The sequence below is a fragment of the Equus quagga genome, chromosome 12 (genome assembly GCF_021613505.1).
Source record: "Equus quagga isolate Etosha38 chromosome 12, UCLA_HA_Equagga_1.0, whole genome shotgun sequence".
NCBI classification, from domain to species: domain Eukaryota; kingdom Metazoa; phylum Chordata; class Mammalia; order Perissodactyla; family Equidae; genus Equus; species Equus quagga.
Genome location: NC_060278.1, coordinates 88,445,931 through 88,471,340, shown reverse-complemented (window position 1 = coordinate 88,471,340; position 25,410 = coordinate 88,445,931). Strand labels below are relative to the sequence as shown.

Genomic DNA, 25,410 nt, shown 5'->3' with positions numbered 1-25,410 from the left:
ATGCTCAACCTCAGTAGAAATAAGAAAAACAGAATAAAACAATAACATTTCATAATCAACAGACGGGCAAAACCAGGAAGTCTGTCAAAGGCACAGGTTGGTAACGATGTGGAAAAAGGAAGTTTTATGTAGTACTGGTCAGAGGGTAATTTAGTAGAACCATTTTGGAGAGCAAATGGCAATTTCTAGTAAAACTGAAAACGTGAATATCAGATTACTTAACAAATTCACTGGAGTAGGGCTTAGCAAACTACAGTTCGTGATCCATTAGTAGATTATCAAATCAAATTAACACTTCTTGACCAACATTTTTGTATATTAAGGAAACATACACACAATGCAGAAGAAAAACATCAGAGCACAATGCATGTATTCAGGTTAAGAAGTATTCCATAAAATTTTTGCTTCAGTTAAATTCACATGTGTATTTGGGCAGTACCACGCTGGATATAGATAAGCTGTGGTCAAAAAAGTTTGAAAGCCACTGCCCAAAAACTATTCTCACACATGTGCAGGAAGAGGCATTTACAGAGATGTTTACAGTAGCACTGTGCATAAAGTGAAAAACTGGAATCCAAATGTCCATCAGTAGGAGACTGGATAAACAAAATATGGTATGTTCATACAATGGAACTCTAGACAGAAGTTAGGATGAATATCTTATATATCAATATGGGTAAATCACAAAAACATGAGATGCAGAAATGAGCAATATGATACCACTCCTATGAGTTTTTTTAAAACACCCAAAATGATTCTATTATTTATGGATACATATACATAGTAAGAATGTAAAAACATGGACAGAAAGGATACAACCAATTTCAGGATGCTGGCAGCCTCTAGGAAGAGGGAGGGGAACTGAATTGGGAAGGGTATAAAAGGTACTTTCATTATATCAGAAATGTTTTATGTCTTTTATTTTTAAAATATAAATAAAACCAACATGTTAATATTTATTAATTCTGAGTGATAAGTACACCTATTATTTTACGGTTAGCTGCACTTTTTCACTTTTTCTGCATTTTATTTTTTTTCCAAATCTAAAAAGAATTCCTACCCTTGACTAAGCTACCTGAAAAAATACTGAAAAACCAAACAAGGAAATAATTATAGATAACACAAACAGCCTAAAAACAACTAGGTGTTCAAAGCTAATTCTAACATCAAACCTTGCAGCCCCAAAAGGCAACAGAGATATTTTCTGCCTCAGCCACTTCCCTGCTTCTCTTGCCCTGTCTTCTCTTCCTATACCCTAGGAACTGGTCAGCCTGTCTATTTTGAGATAACCTACCAAAAGGGCTACACTCTTCCTTGTAAAATTCAGAAAGATTTGAGTTCTGAAACTCCTACCTTCACCTTGAGCATTAACAAATGACCAAATTCTGGGATGTCCTCAAAAACGAACTCTATTTTATGGTTTATAAGGTCTTTTCTGGCATATTCTATTATTTGATTCTCAGAAAAACTCTGAGGTCAATATTACTAGCTATCCACATTTATAGGTGAAGCCGATGCTTAAAGCAGCTAATTAACGGCCAGAGGTCACAAGTCAATGACTAAGTTGGGACTACAACCCTTCAGCTTCCAAATCTAATGATGACTAAATTTCAACCACACAACAACACACCCAGAAAACAGGAGGGACTGTTCACAACACGAGCTGTTCCAATCTAACTCCTTTTCTTCATTCTTCCATCCCTGATGTTTCTCTCCTCTCTTCTTCCAGAGAGGCAGCAAAGAGCAAGAGCTGCCACTATTAACTCCTCCCTTCCCTGCAGCCACGTACACTGCTTCTTCCCATAACTCCTTCAGATGAACAGGCAGAAAGAGAAAATGAACAAGAACAGGGGGCCACAGGATGGCCCCCTTGACACAGGGATCCCTGCACCAAAGAGAAAGGATATTCCCATGGCTCTAGACTTGTCTCCTTCCACCTTCCAAGAGTCAGGGAGCAGGAAAACGTTACAGAAAAGCCCAGGCTACCCCTCGTTATCAGTTCTGTCAAAAGTCCTTTACTGAAGGAATTTAATTAACAGAAAAATGTAAAAGTACCAGTTTTTTAATCGGTCCCGGGCTTCCAACTGGGCTCCCACTTCAAAGCTGATTCCTCGTCTGTTAGGTGGATGCTTTGTCATTTTCAGTCATCAATTGGGCTGCCTTTATTCTCCTGAAAAAGCCAATTAAATATTTATGAAACTTAGGCAAAGTCTGCCCAGAGTGTAGCATCACTCACTACACATAAAAGACAAACAAGCATTATTCAAAACACAAAGCCCCAGGAAACCCTATCAGCGCCCTCTTTCACTCCTGCCCTCATCCTAACACAGGTGTGCCCTCCAGTGGTTCCTCCTCCTCTATGATGCAGCATCCTGCAGTCTCTGAAACTGTGAGGGGACCCTCCTTCAACACCGCTTACCAAGGACTCATCTATAAGGGGCACCCCTCAGAACTCCAAAAAACAATTGCTCTCAGGGTTAAATTCAATCATTTGCTAATGAATTCAACAAATATCTGCTGAGAGGCTATTTCAGAAAACAGTCAAGACCAAAAGAGACACAGTTCCTGCCCTCATGAAGCCTCTAGTCTACTGAGGGAAGACAAAAATGTAGCCAGTAAACAAATAAGTGAAGTAACTGCAAGCTGTAACTACCACGAATTTAAGCACTACAAAGGAAGCAAACAAAAGCTATGACACTGATCTCTGGCCCTACTTTTAGAAGGCTAGGCAAGAAAGATTTATATCCTCTTTGATCTATTTCTATTTTCCACCTCTTCTTGAGTCCATTCTGACAATTCATATTTTCCCAAGAAATTCTTTTATTAAACCTTTGGGTATTGGGATTGGTGGTCATTTTCTATATTAGTAAAATTTATCTTTAGGGGCTAGTGGTAGTTCTGGTGGAGATGTAGCCTCTTGGGGCACTTGAGCAGGCCACCTCCACACAGCAGGCTACCCCTGACTAAATTCTCTCCCACTAAACTTTGGATCTCAACAGCCTACACTGCCTAAGTAATGCCAGAGCACTGCCAGGGCAACGGCTGCCTCATACCAGGAGCACAACCTTTGCAATGGATGAATGCAGAAAAATCCCTCATATCTGATATGTAACACCATTACATCTTAGGAGGAATTTGCTTGCAATATATTATACGGAAAGGCAGAATGCAAAATTACACCACTTTGAGTTCACATTAAAACTCACGTGCATTTTAAAAAAAAAAATCAAGAAAAGAACAGGTTGTGGGTGATTGTTCTTTCCTCTTAAACAATTTCCTAAATTTATAAAAGTTTTTCACAACAAAAATTTTCCATAAGGAAAAAAATATATAATGTGAAGGATGAGCTATCCATTAAATAACCACTCCGAAGGGCTGATACTGGGGAACACACAGCAAATCAAACTAAGGTAGGAATGGCTGACAGTAGCAATTATGGAAACTGAAACCTATTAACTGAAAAGCTATGTTAGCAGGAGTGCTCCAACTATATGGACCCTAGGGAAGGGTGAGAGGTTTGACTGGCTTTACCTAACACTCTCCAGGAAAATGAGATATCAAATCAGTAGAAAAGTCTTCATTTTGGCTTGCCTAAAATACTGGGCCAAATTATGGATCTGTTTAGCTCTGACATCATGCATACTAGTTAACATTCAGATTAACAGTTTGGCCTCTCAGATTATATAAAAAGGTGACGCCAAACAAGAAGAAAAGCAGAGCGGCCTTGAGCACTCACTCAGCAGCTGTTACTTGTCAGCCTCTGCAGGGAGACAGCTCTTTTATACAGGTCCCGTAAAGTAACATAATGGGGTTAAATGTTTGGCCTTGAATCCTCAGCTCCACCCCTGATTAGCTGAATGAATTTGGGTAAATTACTTAACCTCTCTGAATTTGTTTCCTCTTCAGAAAATGAGGATGGTGATAATAGTACAGTCATGTACCCTTAATGCCAGGGACACATTCAGAGGATTTCGTCATCATATAAACATCATAGAGTGTATTTACCCAAAACTAGATGGTATAGCCAACTACACACCTAGGCTCTGTGGTACTAATCTTATGGGACCACTTTTGTATGTGCAGTCTGTCATCTGCCCTTGATCTCAAAGTTGAAAAGTGATTATTCGGTGCATGACTGTACCTATCCAGGCAGAGGGTATGAGGATGAAATGAGATAATCCCTTTGAGGAGCACAGGATTGGTACAGAGTAAGGACTATATAGGTAGTGGCTATTAATACTCTATTATCACAAATGAGGAGGCTAGGCTTAAACTAATTTAGCTTAAGGTTCAAGTGCTAAGTGACAGGCCCCAAAACAAAAGCCCAGGTCTGCTTGATTTCTGGCTTTTTTTTTTTAATATTTTCTTTTTCCTTTTTCTCCCCAAAGCCCCCTGGTACATAGTTGTATATTTTTAGTTGTGGGTCCTTCTAGTTGTGGCATGTGGGATGCCGCCTCAGCATGGCCTGATGAGAGGTGCCATGTCTGTGCCCAGGATTCGAACCGGCAAAACCGTGGCCCGAGGAAGTGGAGTGAGCATACTTAACCACTTGGCCACAGGGCAGGCCCCTGCTTGATTTCTGAATTCTTTCTTTTACCACCCAACCTCCCACCGAGGTACCCTAGGAGGACTTCCATGAAAATACATGAGTGTGGGAGCAAAGCAGTGAATGAATGAAGATGAGCAAATTATTCCCAATGGCTCAAGAAACCCAGTTCCTCTTGAGGGTGAATTGTCAGGTCTTCCTTACACAAACGAAAATCTGTTTTATTTTAACTCTGACCCACTTGTTTGAAGTTTCACTCTCTGGTATCACACAGAACAAGACTAAAGACTAATCTGGGGGCTGGCCGGATGGTGCAGCAGTTAAGTTCACACATTCTACTTCGGCGGCCCAGGGTGCACCGGTTTGGATCCCAGGTATGGACATGGCACCGCTTGGCAAGCCATGCTATGGCAGGCCTCCCACATATAAAGTGGAGGAAGATGGGCATGGATGTTAGCTCAGGGCCACTCTTTCTCAGCAAAAAGAGAATTGGCAGCAGATGTTAGCTCAGGGCTAATCTTCCTCAAAAAAACAAAAAGACTAATCTGGCTTTCATGTCGCATCCTCAATCTTTCCTCCACTCCTCTGGGGTGGCAGTTTGTTTTAAATTTCACATTAATTCATTCAACAAACCACTAGTGAGTACTATCAGTAAAACATAGTACCAGAAATTAGGAATAAGAAATCCAACTCAGTCCCCCAGTCCAGTCTACCCAGGAAGACAAACAGAGACACTGAGACAAGATGAACCAGCTCTAACAAAGGCCAAGGGGAGGGACACCAGGAAAATCATCTGCAAGTCTGAATTTAATTTGACAACATCTACTAACAAATAAAAAAGATTTCAAGGGGCCGGCCCCGTGGCAAAGCGGTTAAGTTCACACACTCCACTTCGGCAGCCTGGGGTTTCGCCAGTTCAGAGGCCAGGCGCGGACATGGCACCGCTCATCAGCCCATGCTAAGGTGGCATCCCACATAGCACAACCAGAGGCACTCACAACTACAATATACAACTATATACTGGGGAGCTTTGGGGAGAAGAATAGAAAATTTAAAAATTAAAAAAATTTCAAGACAGGGGCTGGCCCTGTGGCCTAGTGGTTAAATTCGGCACACTCCGCTTCAGTGGCCCAGGTTCAGTTCCTAGGAGTGGACCTACACCACTCGGTGGCAGCCAAGCTGTGGCAGCGACCCACATACAAAATAGAAGAGGACTGGCAGAGATATTCACTCAGGGTGAATCTTTCTCAGCAAAGAAAAAAAAAAGTTCAAGCCAGAAGAAGGAATCAAAAAAAAAAAGATTACATAAGAAGTACATTTTTACTTCTCACATTTAGTTTTAAACACAAATTTTTCTCAAGATGCAAGATTCTGCAGCTTTTAACTTATCCATTCTTCAGGGCCTTAGCTTTTTCTTCCACAAATCTCCAGCTTCCAGAATAAGAGGAAAAGGGAATATGTTCAATAAGGACACCAAAGAAAATTAAGAGAACAAAATCTGACGCAATCTGTATTTACATAGGATTCCATTTTAAACACCTTGGCAGGACTTCAAATTACTCCTTTACATTCAAATTTCCCTACAATGGGAGCTCACTGCTACACAGGAGACAGACGGCCTAGTTTATTTCCTTAAACACAGTACTTGTAGTCAATGCCCCCATATCAATGATAATGAAAGCTTGAAATGTACACTGTGTAAAGCAGTTTAAAGGGCACTTGCACAAACTGGGAGAAAATAAATGCAACATATACGACAAAGAGCTCACTTCCTTTATTAACAAAGAGTGCATGCAAACCGAGAACAAAAAGTCATACCAAGTCACTTAAAAATGGGCAAAGCGTAAGAACTGGCAGATTACCGGGGGGTGGTAATTCAAGGGTCTAAGAAGCATGTGATATTATATCCACATGACCTCACCCTAAATTAAAAGAAATGCAAATCAAAGTAACACTCTTTCCTTTTTGAGATAGGCAAAAAGTTTAAAGGTAGGATACCCAGCATTTGCAGGGATGAGGAGAAAAGAGCATGCCTATACAGCTGGTAGAAGCATAAACTGGAAAAGCTTTTCTAGAGACAACTTGGCACTATTTACAAAAATGCACATGCTTGCAACCCAGCAGTCCCACTACCAGTAACTTATCCTACAGATATCCTCCAAAGTCTGTCAAATTACCTGTTTCCCCGAAAGTCTGCCAAATCACTTGTAAGGATGATCAATATAGCTTTGCAATTTCTGCAGCTAAAACGTCTGTTAAAAGAGGTCTAATTAAACGAACTATGGTTCACCTATACACCAGAATGTTGTATAGCTATTAAAAGGAATAATGGCAATCTGTAGATGCTGATATGGAGCCATCTGCAAGATACGTTGTCAAGTAAAAAAGGCATGGTGTAACCAATGTGATCTTAATAAAATAATTAATAAATAAATAAATAAAGTCACGGTATAGAGGCATGTGTATGTATGGTATTATCCTTTCAATATAAACAGAGAGACAAATATAAACAGATCTACTATAGCATACTCATAAAATTATTTCTTGGAAAGAACTAAGAAAACTGTTTTAAGTGATTCCTTTAATGAGAGGAATAGAGCAAGAAAATTTAACTTTTCATCTTCATCTTGTTAGAATTTTCTAACTTTAAGAATGTACTTTTTAAAAAAAAATTTCAGCAGGGATTATTTAGTTGGTAAGATTGTAATTCTGGATTACTTCTTTATACTTCTTCATAGTTCTTTAAAATGTTATTTAAATATATGAAAGTCCTTTCATTCTTATACTATTTTACTGGATCTTCACAACTACCAAGAAATGCAGTTAGGACTAAATGTGATGTTCCCATGGTACAGAGAGGAAACTGAGGTGCAGAGGGGCCAGCAGCTTTCAAGGTCCCCAAAGGCAGGAAACATCCCTCTTATTATCCCAGAGGCAGACAAACCACTTCTCAAAGGCCCTTCCTCTTTCCCTACCAAAGTCGTTGCTATGTTTATATTCATGCCTTTAGATATAAACATAATTTGAATACAGGAAGATTAAGCAATTGGATCCTTTACAGACGTCGTGTCAAAATCATCACACCATTATATAACAAGCAGAAATATTTAATTTTTCAGAAAGGACAAAACCTAAGACTGGCCCAGCTGGGCGGAAACTGGAACACTTGAACCGCTCCCTGAGGCCCTAACCATGACCATCTTTTTATACCTCAATCTGGAAGCAAGGAACAAGCTATAGAACTGCTTATAGGGGCCAGCCCCATGGCCAAGTGATTAAGTTCTCGCGCTCCGCTTCAGCGGCCCGGGGTTTCACTGGTTCGGATCCTGGGCGCGGACATAGCACCGCTTGTCAGGCCATGCTGAGGCAGTGTCCCATATGCCACAACTAGAAGGACCCACAACAAAAATATATAACTATGTGCCAGGGGGATTTAGGGAGAAAAAGCAGAAAAAAAAAAAACAAAAATGCTTATACACTTGGACTCAGTAATTTCAATCTGAAGAATACAGCCCAGGATAAAAATAAATTGTTTGGGGGCCGGCCCAGTGACACAGTGGTTAAGTTCGCACGTTCTGCTTCGGTGGCCTGGGGTTCACCGGTTCAGATCCCAGGTGCAGATCTATGCACCACTTGGCAAGCCATGCTGTAGCAGGCGTCCCACATAAAAAGTGGAGGAAGGAGGGCACGGATGTTAGCTCAGGGCCAGTCTTCTTCAGCAAAAAGAGGAGGATTGGGGGCAGATGTTAGCTCAGGGCTAATCTTCCTCAAAAAAAATAAATAAATAAAATAAAAATAAATTGTTTGTGAAAACAAGAAAAAAACAATAGCTCTTTACATACGATTCTGGGGAAACTAGATATAGTTGACATGTTTAAGAATAAGAGAGTAAGGGCCAGCCCCGTGGCCAAGTGGTTAAGTTCCCATGCTCCACTTTGGCGGCCCTGGGTTTCGCCAGTCAGGATCCTGGAGGCGGACATGGCACCGCTCATCAAGCCATGCTAAGGTGGCATCCCACATGCCACAACTAGAAGGACCCACAACTAAAAATACACAACTATGTACTGGGGGGCTTTGGGGAGAAAAAGGAAAAATAAAATCTTTAAAAATAAAAAGAGGAAGAGAGTACTTAAATAAAAGCTAACATAGTAGGACTATAGTGTAGTCCATTAGGGAAAGCTCCATTAGAGAAAAGAATGATTGACATTCAACAGATGCCTAATAAATTAAAGAATGCTACTAAGCTACTAAAATGACAAGGATGTGAACTAACCTTACAAAAGGAGAGTAGATAAAAAATACTCTTAGGCAGACTAACAAGACTTACATAAAAAACACTTATAATGATAATAATAGCAGCTAACTCTACACATATGAAGTCACGTAATCCTTACAACAACCACAGAGGTACGTGATTTATTAATACTCATAAAGATGAGAAAACAGGAAGAAACTTAGGGACACCCTAGGACACCTATACAGTAAGGGGCTAAGGCAGGATTTGAATCTAGGCCCTGCGGCTCCAGAGTCTTAACCACTATCACATGTTTGTTTAAGAGCTGCATCTTTTGAGTTCTCTTTAACTCATCAAATGAGGATTAATGGCCCCTATCTTGGTTGCCATAAGGATTAGGTGAGAAAAGATTTGCAAAGCCCCCGTTTGTCTAGCACAAAGTAGGTACTCAAAAAATGGCAGCAGAATTTTCTGAATTCATAATACATTTACAGTTAATGTTGTACTGACAAGGACCCTGGGTTTTATTTTGGGAGAGGTCAAAGAGTACTGTAGTCATAGTAACTGAAGGTCCGGCCCTCAGCAAACCTACTGTGCTCCAGGAGAAGGGACTGAAGCTTAAAGTAATAAAGAATTAAAGTGATAGATGGGTATGGAACAAGACCTTTCAACAAGTCGGCGCTGAGACAGGGTTAGGAGAAAATAAACTCTGGACACTCAAGGAAAGAATGTCAATCACCAGAGACTACAGAACAGGCTTTGGGATAACCGAATAGTGCTTACCACCAGGCTTGCATTCAACCTCCATTAAAGGCTGATGGTGCCTTTTCAACTCAGTGCAACCCCCTTTTAATTGAGGGTCACTTCAAGTGAAAGACCAGCTTAATCTTATGCCTCCTTCATTCAATAAGTATTTGAGTGCCTGCGACGTGCCAGGTGCTGGAGATAGATACTGGGAGGACAAGACACCCCCAACCATGTTCTCTAGTGGGGGAAAGCGGGCAATAAACAAGATAAACACATACACAAAGAAGATAATTTCTGGCAGGATAAGTACTGTGTGGAAAAACTCAACAAAGTAATGTGAACCAGTGACATGAGAGGACCACTTTAGATAAAGGCTGTTAGAAAGGACTCTGAGGAGCTGAGGTCTGAGCAGAGATCTAAATGACAAGAAGAAAACCATGTGAAGATCTAGGGGAAGAGAATTCTAGGCAGAAGGAAAGCCCTAGAGGAGGGTGCCTCAGGCGGGAATGAGCTCCCCATCCCCCATTGCTCTGAGTCTAGGAAGTGGAGACTCTCCTCTCCCTGTAGCTCACGCTGCTTTCCCAGAAAAGCATAAACAACATCAGCAGGTCCAGTGACACCTAGGTCTCACAGGAGCAAGCTTCCAAGGGGACTCTGCCAAAGTTCTGTCTTGGAGGAAGGCCAAGGAGTACTTAGGGATGAGAGCACAGATAGGTTTTAGACTTAGATTCTAGTCAATCCTGGCTCCACTCATTTTTGGTGGAGTGAAAATCAAAAAAAAAATCACTGAGCCTCCCTGTGTTTGCCCATCTATAAAATGGGATTAATAAGCCCTACCTCCTGGCATTGTTGTGAGGAATAAATGAGTTAATGAATGTCAAGTACTTAGCATAGTAATCACTAAATATTCAGCATCGGTGATAAAATGGTTGTGTAATAGTAGTAGCACTAGCAAAAAGGACATCAAATAGTATCCAATATACTAAAGAATATAAAGAGCACATCTTTAGTCCTAGGGAAGCGATAAATTGGTTCAAGTAGGGGCAAGAGCCCCTCCATCACCATCCTCAAATTTCCTCAAGGACACAGAAGGAAGACTGGGTCTAAAGGAAAGACCATTTCCATTCCTTCAGGCCCTTTCTCAGGTCATGCTAAAAAGGACTTGAATTAGCCTCTTTTACTTGAGGGGATAAGGAAGGAGGGAAGGAAGGGTGGGGAGTGAGGGAAAAAAGAAGGGAGGAAAGAAATAGGACAAAAAAACTCCCTTACCCTCTTCCCGGATACTTGAAATGCTTTCTCCAAGAGCCAAGCTTTTCCTTCCACAATTAAAATTCAGACAGACAGAAACAAAGTTGAGTTTACTCATTCCAAATTACTGAGAATGAGTGGGTTAAATCAGTGGATCTTTCCAGAAGCAATGGAAAGGGCCTTGTGCCCAGGCTTGGCTCCAGAATACATTTGCTGAATGACCTTTGGCACATTACTCAACCTCACTGAGCTAATCATCTTACCCTTACAAGTTCCTTCTCCTTTTTTCTCCCCATCACAGTTTAAGGCCCCAAGACTGGCCAATGTGCCAAGCTAGAAACATGGGCACCACTCTTACCTTCCACTCTCAGTCACCATTTTGTAACACCTACTTCCAGGTCTCTCCCATTGCCGAGTGGTTGCCCAATTCAGGCCCCCATCAGTTCTAATCTGATCACTGCGACAGCTCTCAACAGAGCTCAAAACCTCCAGCCACACCCTTCCCAGATCCAAATCAATATTGTCTTATAAACTGACATCTTCTGAGTGCCTATTTTATGACAGACACTATTCTAAGTGCTTTATGTATACATCATCTCATTTAGTGTCTACCGTATAGATTTGTAATAAGGATTATTATTATTCCCATTTTAAAGATTTTGTTTTTCCTTTTTCTCCCCAAAGGCCACCGGTACATAGTTGTGTATTTTTTAGTTGTGGGTCCTTCTAGTTGTGGCATGTGGGATGCCACCTCAGCGTGGTTTGATGAGCAGTGCCATGTCCGCGCCCAGGATTCGAACTGGCGAAACCCTGGGCTGCTGAAGCAGAGCTCACGAATTTAACCATTCGGCCTCGGGCTGGCCCCATATTCCCACTTTGTAGATAAGAAAACTAAGGTTCAGTAAGTAAGCTGCCCAAATAACAAAGCCAGCAAGTATTGGGACAAGGTAATGAACCCCGGTAGTTTGACTCTGGTCAACTACTACACTGTTGCCAATCTTCCTCAATGCTACTACAGTAATATTTCTAAAACACAAATATTATCATAAGACTCCTCTGTTTAAAACAGTTCACGTTATATGTCAATTATATCGCAACTGAAAAACGAAAAAGAAACAGTTCAGTAGTTCCCCTACAGAACAGAGTTCAAGCTACTTAGTGCAGCATCAAGGCCTTTGGTGGGTTAGCCATTATGACCAAACCAAACTGGGAATCTCTAAAGATGGAAGCTTAAAAGCAAGGAAGCAGGCAAGCTTAGTAGAAGGGCAGTGGCACACAACAGTTGCGAGCCAGAACTTTGGAATGAGACTGCCTGGGTTTGGACCCCAGCCCCACCATTTTCCAGAAAACCTTGCACAAGTCATTTCCTCTTGAGTCTCAGGCTGCTCATCTGTTAAATGGGGATAGTACCAGTACTGACTTCAAACCTTCATACAGGTGTTGTGAAGATAAAAATTATGTAGCACAGAGCCTGGCATACAGTAAGCTCTCAAGGCTATTACTGCTATTGCAGCCAACACACCCAGACTCCTTACAGTTCCAACCTCCATACCTTTGCTCAAAGAAGCTGCTTCCTCTGCCTTGCCCTTCAGACTGGGCTCAGCCATCAGGACATCCCCGAAGGACTCTCTAGGCCAGCAGCCCACTCCAATATGCTCCCATGGCAGCCTTGCCTGCCCTTTGGACCACACCACTCAGCACTCTAAAATGAAATTGCCTATTTCTGAGCCGATCTCTCCAAAGGCAATGAACTCCTCACAGGCACCCCATCATCTAACAAGCAGTGCCCTTACATGGCTGTCAGATGCTTGTTAAATGAGATAACCTCAGCTTCCTCATAGGCAAAACGGGAATAAAAACAGGAAAGAGACCAATATCACCCCTCTCAAGGGATGTAGGGATTCAAGGAGACAATCATGTGGAGGCTCGTTGAAAAGTGCTATCCAGGGGCCGGCCCCATGGCCGAGTGGTTAAGTTCACGCGCTCTGCTTCAGTGGCCCAGGGTTTCGCCAGTTCAAATCCTGGGCGCGGACATGGCACCGCTCATCAGGCCATGCTGAGGTGGCATCCCACAAGCCACAACTAGAAGGACCCACAACTAAAAATATACAGCTATGTACTAGGGGGATTTGGGGAGAAAAGGCAGAAAAAAAAAAAAAAGACTGGCAACAGTTGTTAGCTCAGGTGCCTGTCTTTAAAAAAAGAAAAAGCTATCCACAGATAAATGTAGGAACTGTTATTACTCCGTGGGGACAGGGGGAGGAAGGCAAAGCACAGGGAATGAGGCACCTGAAGACAGATGTGATTTCGGCCCTGGAACCTAAGAAAAACTATTCATTTTTCAGTCACAGAGAGGCTCCAGTCTATAAGTGTTGGTAGCTCTGGAGTAGGGTTGTGTGGGATCTTTTTAGGGGAGGGAATCTTTTTTTAAACATACCTGACTAAGCTGCTCTTACAGGAGTCCTTAATTGAGGTATCACTATATCATAAAGGAAAGCAATTTGGAGGTGGAGTCATTACTCCATGGGGCCTCCAAAGACATTTTTCTGAATTATAACCCTTATTCTTTAAATATTAACTTTTATTCCTGGCTTTGATTATTAATACTAGCCGTGGCTAACATTTACTGAGTCTTCACCATAGCCTAAATCCTTGACAAATATCTCATTCCCAACAATGCAGAGAAGTAGGCGATATTATCCCATGTTACAGAGGAGGAAAAGGAGGCTTAGAACAAGTAACTTGCTATGGTCACCCAGCTAGGGGGAAGAGCTGGGATTTGAGAAGCAAGATCTCCTCCAAAACCCACTACTATACTTACACTGCTTTTAAAAATAAGGCCTTTGAGGGGCCGGCCCGGTGGCAGAACAGTTAAGTGAGCACATTCCGCTTCGGAGGCCCAGGGTTCGCCAGTTCGGATCCTGGGTGCGGACATGGCACCGCTTGGCAAGCCATGCTGTGGCAGCCGTCCCACATATAAAGTACAGGAAGATGGGCATGGATGTTAGCTCAGGGCCCGTCTTCCTCAGCAAAAAGAGGAGGATGGGCAGTAGTTAGCTCAGGGCTAATCTTCCTCAAAAAAAAAAAAGGCCTCTGGGTATCTGAACACTAATAATATTAAGGGGTTACTGTTAAACTGTTATGTTTGAAGATGAGAAAAGAAATTTAAGTGTCTTTTTCTCTTACAGACACTACTCATGCAGTTAAACATGAAATACAAACCAACAAATATGGTCCATGAGGTGATTTTACAACATTTTGTGAGAGGAATAAAACAAAATAATGGTAACACACTCAACTCTTCAGAATTCACCAAGTTTTGATAACCTTACAAATTAGGTTTTCTTATTCTCATTTTACAGATTAGGAAATGGAGGGAAAGCTAACATTTACCAATACTTTCAATGATCAATGTGAAGTAGTTACGATGATACTTGAGTGAGGAAACAGAGGTCCAGATAGGTTAAGTAACTTGCCATGCTGGAAGTCTGCCTCCAGTGTCCATGCCACAGTTAGCGGCCCAAGAGGTTTAAGCCACATGCCCAAGTTACGTATAGTCCCAAGAGAGTGGCAGATGCTGGAACTCAAACATGGGCATTCTGCCTCCAAATCCTGGTCCTTATCACCACATGTCATGAAGCCTGGATGACATGCAGCCTCTTTAACTATCTAGCATTTCTGAATTATAGGTACATAATTCTCATACAGGTAACAACATGACCAATTTCTTATTCATCAAAGCACACTGGACAGCATTCATCACTCCATGGGACCAAGGGTCAGTCAAGCAGCCCAAACCAGCCATGCCCAGGAGCCTCAAGAAAGGGAGAAGGCAGCCTGAGCTGAAAGAGTTGGGCTTCTACACTTAAGGGATGTTTGCACGGTCAGGAACAGAACCTGGGTGAAGTGGCAAGATGACCTCTCGGGGGAAAAGTAAGGCAGCTGTACAGAGGAGGATGTAAGAGCACTGGGATTGCAGGCAAAGAAACCTAGACTCCATCAGCCAAATGATCTCGCACAAGTTACTTAATCTCAGCCTCCTCATCTATCAGATGAGGCTAACAGGTAAATTGTAAACATTCAATAAGATCCAGTACAGTGCTCCAAAAAATGCTACCTAACTTATTATTACTGTAAAATGCCCACGTTTCCAAACCAGGTTTCCACAACCTAGAAATCCCAACACCTGTGCACCTGTAGAAGCAAGGAAGGCAGGTCAATCTACCTAGCCATGGATCCTTTCCATGTCGGAAACAGAACTCTTGAAAATCAGGTCTCTACCAGGACAAAGAGAGCCCAAATACTCATCTAAGATGCCCCGGGAGCCAGCCTGTAAAATCCTAGGATCATGTTCCTGACATGAGATAATCTCTCATCGAATAAAACCATGGTTTTAAATCCTTTCCCAGGACCCTCCTCTCCCTCCTTCCCCAAAGTCCAGTGATTCAGACACCTCCCCCCTTCATACAACTGCTCTACATCTGCTTGGTGAGTCATACCAGGCTTCTAAAATTTTATGGGATTTCTGCAAGCTCATTACTTCCATTATTTGGCCAAAGAAAGCAAAGGAGAGCTGGATGCCTAGCCCAAGATCTAGCAAAGCTGTCACAGCATCATTACAAATCGAGGTTTCAATTTTCAATAGGTTACCACAAGATTAGTCAGTCAACAACCTGTAAGCGACAGTTGCTGAGAAAGAGGAATAACATAGAGACCCTCCCTTTCTCCAAACTTACAATCTAACCACAGAGGCTCTAACTAAACACACATTTTGGTTTAAAGAATGCTTATCAAGAAAAACGCAGGGGCCAGCCCTGTGGTCAAGTTCACACCTCTGCTTCGGTGGCCCAGGGTTTCACAGGTTCGGATCCTGGGCGCGAACCTAGCACCGCTCATCAAGCCAGGCTGAGGCGGCATCCCACATGCCACAGCCAGAAGGACCAACAACTAAAAACATATACAACTATGTATCGGGGGGCTTTGGGGAAAAGGAAAAATATCTTTAAAAAAAAAAAAAGGGGCCGGCACCGTGGCGCAGCGGTTAAGTGCACACGTTCCGCTTCTCGACAGCCCCAGGTTCACTGGTTCCGATCCTGGGTGCGGACATGGCACCGCTTGGCATGCCATGCTGTGGCAGGTGTCCCACATATAAAGTACAGGAAGATGGGCATGGATGTTAGCTCAGGGCCAGTCTTCCTCAGCAAAAAGAGGAGGATTGGCAGTAGTTAGCTCAGGGCTAATCTTCCTCAAAAAAGAAAAAGAAAGAAAAAGAAAAATGTAAACGTCCCCCCATTACTTCCCAGAAAGATGAAGAAGAGAGGTTAGGAGGTTACACACATCTTTGAGCCCTGATTTCCACACAACTTCAGCAACTGTTTTTGAGAATAATCAGGTGTTCTCAAAGAACTGTTAGCTTTACTCATTAATGAAGTTATTTGAAATCTAGATTTATCATTGTCCTTAGCAATTTCTTGTCTGGGGTTTTGTGAATGAGTGTGTTCCTAAGAAGAAGAGCACTTGGAAGTAATCTTTAATGGCGTTTGACTTAGGATACCTTTTCAAGTTTCAGATAGGGACTTTCAGCACCTTTAAAATCCAGGAAGCACCAGGTAGCTGATTCCCCAAAGACATGGGAGACCTTGGGAAACGAGGGCTAAAAGCATTACATCTCACCTTCCCCAAACTCCAGCCAAAGGCAAACTACCTGCTTAACTTTTAAATTTCATTTTACCTAACGCTACTAATTCAAAGCAAAAAAGAAAGCTGGGGGGCCTGCCTGGTGGTGCAGCGGTTAAGTTCATGTGCTCTTCTTTGGTGGCCCAGGGTTCGCCAGTTTGGATCCCAGGCACAGACCTATGCAGTGCTTATCAAGTCATGCTGTGGCAGGCATCCCATATATAAAGTAGAGGAAGATGAGCACAGATGTTAGTTCAGGGCCACTATTCCTCAGCAAAAAGAGGACTGGTGGCGGATGTTAACTCAGGACTAATCTTCCTCAAAAAAAAAAAAAAGAAAGCAGGGTTGGGGGGAGGGGAAAACACTTTTTAGATATACACCAGATAAGAGAACTTACAAATAAACATAGGCGTATGTAAACTACAGACTCCCTCTTAGCGATGCAGGGAAGTAGCTGACACTGAGTAGAGAATTCAAGGAAGACTTTTTTGAGATGTTTAGGCAGTTTTGAATGAAATAAAGCATAGAACTGGCAGACGACATGGAGGGAGAAGAATGCTGAAGTTGGGTGTGAGGACAAACTGGCTGCCTCGGCTAGAAAAGAGGCAGTGGCAGAAGTGACTCGGACAGGGAAATGACTGGCAGCCTGCCCAAGAGAGCACATGAAAGAAATCAGATCTGCTACAACAAGCTCCCACAGACACTGGGTTTCTGAGCAAGGCAGTGACAAAGATTCAGAGCAGAGGAGACCTTGGAGATAATCAGCCCCTCATTTGACAAATGAGGAGTATGAGGCCCAGTGGCATTAAGTGACTTGCCTGAGGTCTGTCTCACAGTGAGTGGAAGGGCTGGGACTAGAGCCAAATCCAGATCAAATCCGTTACCGAAGAGGATCTGACATTCATGGGGGGGGGGGGGGGGGTACTGGGAAACAAAATATTCTAGTCAGTCAGGTTTGTCCTGATTAGGACCCAGAATAGGATCATGCTGGAAAAAGGCCATGACAGGTGACAGCCAGGGAAACAGGCACAGATGACCTAAGACATTTAGAAAAGAAAAACCCACTAAGACTCAGAAATAGATTAGAGATGTCAGTACAAAAGGAGAGAGAGCATCATAAGCCATGATCCCCATCAAAGAATGTTATCTTCCTACCAGCATTTGCCTTTGTGAAGCTTCCATACAGAGATAAGCCTGCAGTTTCCATTCAAGACCCAGGCACCTGCCTTTCCCAGGTCCACTTCCAGAACCTAAAAAACCAAGAAGGACTCCTTGAAAATTCCAACACCTGTGACCTTGCTGACTTTGGGTATCTGAGACTCCATACTCATGGCAGGATGACAGGTGAGGAACCAGAGGGACAAATTGGCTGATTACTATATTGGCTATATGGTGTTTACTAGAATGATTCTATGTCAAGAATTACATTCAGGGTCGGCCCTGTGGCCAAGTGGTTAAGTTTGTGCACTCCACTTCGGCAGCCCAGGGTTTCGCCAGTCAGGATCCTGGGCACAGACAAGGCACCACTCATCAGGCCATGCTGAGGTGGCATCCCACATGCCACAACAAGAAGGACCCACAACTAAAAATATACAACTATGTACTGGGGGGCTTTGGGGAGAAAAAAGAAAAATAAAATCTTTTTTAAAAAAACAAAAAATGACAAAATAAAAATAAATAAAAAAAGAATTACATTCATATTTAAGCACTTAAATTTGACAAAATACATAGAAATCAAACTCTTAGACAAGTTTTAGCCATGGTTTTAAAAGATAAATGCTAGAATAACTGTAATTGAGCATAAATAATAGTCCTCAGAAGGGGACCATGACCTTATACAAACTTTAAGGGATGTGTCTGGGTAAAGAGAAAACGGAAAATAACACCCCAGCATAAGGCTAACCACCACCTTCCTATTTTCACAAAGGAATCTTCGGCTTCGGGTATAGAACCTCACTACTCAAAGTGTAATTCAGTAGCATTACCATCACCTGGGAATTAGAATGCAGATACTCAGGCCCTCCCAAACCTACTGGATCAGAATCAGCATTTTAGCAAGACACACTCCTCCCTCCCCAGCTGACTCAGACGTACATTCAAGAGATGCACTGGTGTACAATACTTTTAAGGGTGCATTGTACATAGCAGTACACAGATAAAGGACCAAACAAGCAAAGAAAGAGACAAAGTACCTCTTCACTTTCCGCATACCATATTTTATTAGGTACTGCTCAGACAGACCTTTAATGTTTTTTAATGAACTTGGTACTTACTAATGACTATATGATCTAAATGTGGGATCTATTTCACTTCCTGAAATAACACAACTTAGCTCCAGCGCTTTCATGTACATGAAATATAAAACAGCTTAGTTGTTTGAAAATACAATAATGGATAATTTTATTCAAGTTCTAACACTGAGTTCAGAGCACTTCTCCACAAGCCCCATTAATTCCTACAGGTTCCTGGGAGTATCATTAAATCCCCTGCATCCCTAAGAAGCAGGTGCTTGGCAAACATCCAATCTCCAAATGAGATTCAAAAGGACATGGTTCTGAAAATGCAGTATTTTCCTGCCTTATCCTGCCAGTGTAGCTTCTCAAGGCCAAACTCCCTCTCGGACTGAGGCCTCATACAGCTGCGCACTCAAGTACTTCCCAAATGGGAGAAAGGTCAGGGGTGTCATTATCCCATAAGCACTTGGGATTCCAGCTGTGGGGAAATTAATCTGGTTGGGGTTCAGGCTGAGAAGCCCCGAGTAAGACCTGGAAAGGCAAAGGGAAACACAAAACAAAGAACCTACTGAGAGGCTCTTAAGAGACAAGAGGTCTGAGATATTTGCAGATTTTAAGATAGGGGTTGAGAACAAGGGTTGGCCCATATGTGAGAGGATGATGGTGAGAAAAAAGTACTCATACCCGACCCGCACCTCAGGGACAAGAACAAAAAGAGTGACCAAGAGATTTCTCCAAATAACCTCTTTTCTTGATAAAAGGAAGGAAGAAAGCCAATGTAGGGAGGAAGCTTATGAGCTGGAAGCAACACTAGAAGAATCTCTTGAGGGTTTTTCCCCCAACACAGGGAAATAAAGCAAAGGAGAAAACAGTATCCATCTAAGAAGAATCTCATAGGAAGGAAACCACCAGGAGTATCAAGAGTCCTGTGAATAACCAAAGAAATGCGAGGGGATTCCTTTCCAATTTAAATCCAGCCCTGGGGAGGTTGGGCAGTCCTGGACTTGAGGCCACCTCCAGCTCAGGGGGAAGAAAGGGGAAAATCTCTACAGCCACTAGGTAAGCAGAGCAGTGTCCAAGGGGAATGAGAAACCCAAAAAATGCCCGGGGTTAGGGCAAGCCTAGAGAGAAGAGCTCCTGTTAGCAGAAAGCTGAATGATAAAAGATAAAGTAAACATGAAAGACAACACACAGGCCTCCTTTTAGGAGGAGGGGGAATCCTCCCCTTGGGAGAGGGGAATTCAGGAGGTGTGACTATAGGAAGTCTGCTCAAAAAAAAGGCCACAGAGGCAGAGAAAGTGGCGTGTTGAAGACAGATACGCATTCACCCGAGGAAGGAAGAGGAAATGGGTGCGCTGACCAGACAGGGACAGCATCTAAAGGAAAACGTGGTTCCAAACAGGGAAGGAAACTGAGCAGAGAAAATGTCTTGGATGGGAAAAAAGCTAAAAACCACCACCAAGCACTGCCTGGGAATGAGAAGACTCAGAAAAAAGGTGTACCCTCCCAGATTTAAGAAGCATCAGGAATGTGGCTGCACCCCAAGAACTGTGTAAACAAAGGCGTGCATTTCGTACATTCTGGGGGCAGAGGAAACAAATACACTTTCAGATACGAAAATGAGTCTCCCCCAGAAAACAGGATAATTGAATTTGGAAAACTCAGGAAAAAGGGTGCAAACTCAAGAATAGAGTGACTGAAAAAGGCAGGGAATTCCCTTATTTGTCTAACTGCAAATACGTACCCCTAAACTTCAGGAACTGGATCTCATTTTCGGCAGACTCTGGAAATGAGGTGCATGCCCTGATTTGAATAGTTGGGGAAAGGAAGTGGCCCCTAAATTTAAGAAATTCTGGAAAGCATGTGGCCAGATTTGGGGCCTGGTAAAGAGGAGTCTTCCTTGGATTTGTGGGAATATAAGTATGCCAAAACTTTGGTCATTGGACCCCAGATTTGAGAGACTTGTTAACGGGGCAAACCCCCAAATTTGAAAAGGAGTGCTTACTTAGACTGGAAGCTCGAACAAGGGAGTACCCTCCCAGTTTGGGAGGGGGCTTGGGAAATGGGATACATCCCCAGTTTGGAGGCCTTTGGAAAGTGAGATAAAAACCCAGGGCTGGAGCTTAAGAAAGGGGGTGCACCACTTACATTTTCAAAACTACAGAGAAAAGGGACACTCCCATAGTCGGGGGCTCGAGAAAGAGGTGTGCTCCCCAGAATAGGATAAGAGTCAATAAAAGAAAACGCGTTCCCAAAGCACAAGGCAACACAGGGCCTGGTGGTGGAGCTCTTGGGGGCCACACGGCTCAGGCTCCGGCCCTAGCGCTTACCCCCCACCCCCAACACGGCCCGCTCCGCGCCCGGGGCCCGCACCCCGCGGCCCAGCCCCCTCGGGCGGCGCTGATTGGCCGCGGCCGCCGTCACTCCCGCAGGCAGCCCTGGGGATTGGGCGCCGCTAGCACGCCCGCCACGCTCTCAACAGCGGTCCCCGGGCCTCCCTCCCGGCTGGGAGAGCGAGGCCAGGCGGGGAGCGGGGCCAGGCAGGGGACCGAAGCAGCGGTAGCGTCCGTCACGGTCCCCGCCCGCACGGCGCGCGCACGGCGCGGGCCCGGCCGGACCCGGCCGGACCCGGCCCCGGCCAGCCGGCTTCGCCTCCCCGCGCCTCGCCGCGAGCTCACCTCACAGCCCCGCTCCGGCTGCGCCGCTCCAGGACCAACCGACAGAAGGACTCTGCGTGCTGCGCACCACGTGACCCCCGGGACGCGCCCAGCGTATCCCCCGCCCCCCACACACACACACGCACCATCGCCACCACCGAGTGACGCAGCGCCCCAGCTGCCCCGCCCCCGGCCCCGCCCCGCCCGATCGCTGTGGCGGCAGCTCAGGCGGGCCACGCCCACTGCCCTGACGCGCGGGAACCTGGCCGGCGCTCTGGTCTGGAGCACGAAGTCCTCGCTCACCGCTAACCGCTGTGATCACACGAAGCCCAGGACTGGACCTGTTAATTTTGCCTCCTAAATGCATCTCGAAGCCTCCCACTTCTCTCCATCCCACTGCCAACACTCTAGGCCATCATCACCTCTCTCCTAGGTGATGGTGGTCCCCTCCACCCCCATTAGCCTTTCCCCTTGCAATACATTCTTCACACACACATAGTGGGAGCTTTTCAAAACGCAGATATAATCACAGCTATCCCCCGCTCAAGGTCTGTTTCCCACTGTTCTTAGGATTAAGATCTAAATCTTCACTGTAGCATATCTACCAGGCTCTTCAAAGTCTGGACATAACCGGCCTTTCTCATGCTCTGACACATCCAACTTCCCCACATTCTCAGCCTCTTTTGTTTTTTTTTGTTTTTTTTTTTTAAAGATTTTATTTTTTCCTTTTTCTCCCCAAAGCCCCCTGGTACATAGTTGTGTATTCTTCGTTGTGGGTTCTTCTAGCTGTGGCATGTGGGACGCTGCCTCAGCGTGGTCTGATGAGCAGTGCCATGTCCGCGCCCAGGATTCGAACCAACGAAACACTGGGCCACCTGCAGTGGAGCGCGCGAACTTAACCACTCGGCCACGGGGCCAGCCCCTATTCTCAGCCTGTTTTAAATCCTCAGACAAGGCGGTTTCCTTCCCTCCTCAGGATCTTTGCCATAATCCCTTCTCCACTTTGCCTCTTTAACTCCTAGGAAAGGATTCCAATTGCAGGTGTGGAGAGGAGCTGTATTTTGCCTCTGGAGACCAAGGTCGGAGTTGCGCCTACCCCAGGAGGGTCTGAGATGTTTTCCCAATGGGACCTGGAAAGTCCCAAGGAGAAATGCTAAACATTTGTTATGTATGAGGGCAATAATGACTTTATTTTACACTGGAAAGACAGAGCACTTCTTAAAAGACTACACTTCTTAAAATGTAAATCTAATCATGTCACCGCCCTGCTTAAAACAACCAATCAATTTCTCTATCTGCATCCTCCACCTTTCTCATCCTCTGACCACACCGACTTTCTGTTAGTTTCTGTGGCTCTTTCCAGCTACTCAGCCATTGAATAGGCTGTTGCTTTTTGCAAAGCTGACTCTTCAAACTGTGGATCTCAGTTTGTCATCTCCTCAGTGAGATCCTCTTTGACTACATTATGTAGAAGTGCTCCCCTCCATCACACGCCTCCCTCATGGCAATTATTCTCTACCTTATCACAGTTCTTTTTCAACAGAGCACTTAACATACTTTGTAATTATTTCATTTGTTTGTTCTCTAGTTTGTATTTGTCTTTTTCTCAAATTAGAGTTAGGGACTATCTTGTATACAATGAATTGTGAAAATCTGACAAATAGTAGATGCCCAATGCGTATCCATGGAAGGGATGAAAGGACAGCAAGTGATATTGAAAAAAATTAGTAGATTCTTCTTTATGACATGAGTTCACGGGAGAGGTGCTTTTCGAATCAGGGCTGGAGACTGAAGAGAATGTTTCCTCAGCTGAAACAGTCAGGGCAGAGAGCAGTGCTTAGGAAGAGGTTCTGTGAAAGCAGGGACAAAATCTTCAGCTGTGCTCATTTTGGCGGCACATATACAAAAATTGCAATGATACAGAAAAGATTAGTGTGGCCCCTGCCCAAGGATAACATGCAAATTAGTGAAGCATTCCATATTTAAAAAAAAAAACTTCAGGAATTTGAGGACTAGAACCATGTGCATGAACTCAGCAAAGTGCTCAAATACAGGAAGAAAGGACCTTCCCAGGATCCTCTGGATTTATGTTTATTAACATGAAATTGCTCAAATGTTAGTGGCTGTTGTAGCATATAGATACTTTTTTTGCCCCACAACCACAGTAATGCCAAGAATCCCAGACTCCATAGCCCCATGTAAATATAACATGTTTCTTCACCTATTCAACCTGCATGTATTGAGATGCGGGGTTGAGCTGGGCACCAAAAACACAGAGCAGAATGAGATTTAGGCCCTGCTCTCAAGGAAGTCACAGCCTGGTACAGAATCGTCACAATTTGTAGGTTAAAATTCTTTTTGTCTGTTGCAAGTATAAGCACTGAAATTGTTGTAAGTACAAGCAAAAGAGGAAGATATTACAAGGATATTGGGAGCCCAGAGCATGACAGGAGGTCAGGCTTGGAAAACAAGCAGGCACAAGAGCAGCTCCACCAAGAAGCAGCAGCTGCTGCTGCCAGCAGCACTACATGCCACAGCTGGGATTCAATCCTAACATCCCTTTGTCTTTGAGTCACTCACTCAAGAGACAAAATCTTGGCCAGGAGCTGCTGTTAATTGGTCAATCTCAGGTCACGTGGATTAGTCTAGCCTGCCAGGGAAAGAAGACAGGAACAATCTGACCCTAAGGATATTCTCCCAAATAGGAAGAGAGAGGAGGACTGATACTGGCCAGACAAAAATAATTTGATACAGATATGAATAAAATACCCCAGGAGTTAAGCTCTTCCGGATTTAAAAACCTGCAGGAACCTGGCTTGCCAACTTTAGAACTGGACATTCACTGGCTGCTAGCCACAGACATCCAGTTTGCAAAATTCTGCTCTATAGCCCAAGTCTTACAACTGCCTCTTTAGCAGCATCTACCCTTCTGCCTTAAGATCCTCCCAGCATCTCACTAGTAGTTGATATCAACCTCCCAATCCTTTCTTAGGTAGAACTTTTCCTTGTACAAGATAGGCATTCAACTAATAGTTGTGATTGAGTGAAGGAGTGAAAGAATAAATGTATAGCACCCTCAACTCCAGAGAGTAGAATCTCTACTGCTAAGTATCCAACCATTTCAGAACTGTGGTCCCAGCCCACAAGATGACAGCTTCACAATGAAACCCTACATACACACAAGGTATACAGTAGCCCAAGAGGCATTCAATACCTGCATGGAAGAATCCTTTCTCTCTCTCCACTTTTCTTCAACTGTAAAACGGGATGCTATCCACCCTCACTCAAGGAATTGTCACATTTACGCTAAATAACATGAGAAAATGTATTGTAAACTGCAAAATTCTATATAAATGATTTTCTGATTGCTTTCTTATTAGGGATTCATCGTCTAGAATTCAAAACGTCCCTAGTTAAAGAGGAACAGAGGGGCCGGTCCCATGGCCGAGTGGTTAAGTTCTTGTGCTCCCCTTTGGCGGCCCAGGATTTTGCCGCTTTGGATCCTGGATGCAGACATGGCACTGCTCATCAAGCCATGCTGAGGTGGCATCCCACATGCCACAACTAGAAGGACCCACAACTAAAAATACACAACTATGTACCAGGGGGCTTTAGGAGAAAAAGGAAAAATAAAATCTTAAAAAAAAAAAAAAAAAAAAGAGAAGCAGAACTAAAGACCTCACATGAGATAGGATATTCAAATAGAAAATTGATCTTGCTCAACCTTTCCCCAGAGAACCTTTATACTCTGTCCTTACACAACCTCAAGGCAATTACAATGAATCTGCCAAGGGGAAAATTAAAACAGAAAAGCAAACCCCTTAGGTGTGAGTCACAGCCACAGACCCCATGTACTTAGAGTATCACCAAGCTTGACCATGTCAGTCTCCAGAGCAGAAACTAGGGTATGACATCTGCAGCACCAAGCAGAGTATGAGAACTCAGGAAGCCGGAAACCACAGTCACAGCAGCATCTGAGAGGTCCAAGAACCTCCACAAGGCGCCAGGGGCCCAAGGGAAGTGGGTTGAATCTTGGCCCTGGTCTGAGATCTCTCTAGTCTGGGCCTG

General features: G+C 43.8%; 1 protein-coding gene and 1 non-coding gene across 4 annotated transcripts in view; one reads left to right on the top strand and one right to left on the bottom strand.

The window, feature by feature from the left end:
* PHF20 (PHD finger protein 20) overlaps positions 1-21,488 on the bottom strand; it is a 144,374-nt gene extending 122,886 nt beyond the window's left edge. Inside the window, exons 1-3 of one of the 3 annotated variants that reach the window (XM_046679354.1) lie at positions 21,364-21,427; positions 17,607-17,701; positions 2,056-2,170 (exon numbers count right to left, since the gene is read on the bottom strand). In XM_046679354.1, the coding sequence (XP_046535310.1) occupies positions 2,056-2,138 (83 nt within the window). In that variant the 5' untranslated portion in view covers positions 2,139-2,170; positions 17,607-17,701; positions 21,364-21,427. Of the gene's footprint in view, positions 1-2,055; positions 2,171-17,606; positions 17,702-21,363 lie in introns of all 3 variants that reach the window. The other 2 variants (XM_046679352.1, XM_046679353.1) reach the window with 2 other exon arrangements.
* A 1,733-nt stretch (positions 21,489-23,221) lies between these two features.
* LOC124249244 (U6 spliceosomal RNA) lies at positions 23,222-23,328 on the top strand. Its single transcript, XR_006891315.1, has one exon. It is a non-coding gene; the product is annotated as a U6 spliceosomal RNA (small nuclear RNA).
* The last annotated feature ends 2,082 nt before the right edge of the window (positions 23,329-25,410 follow it).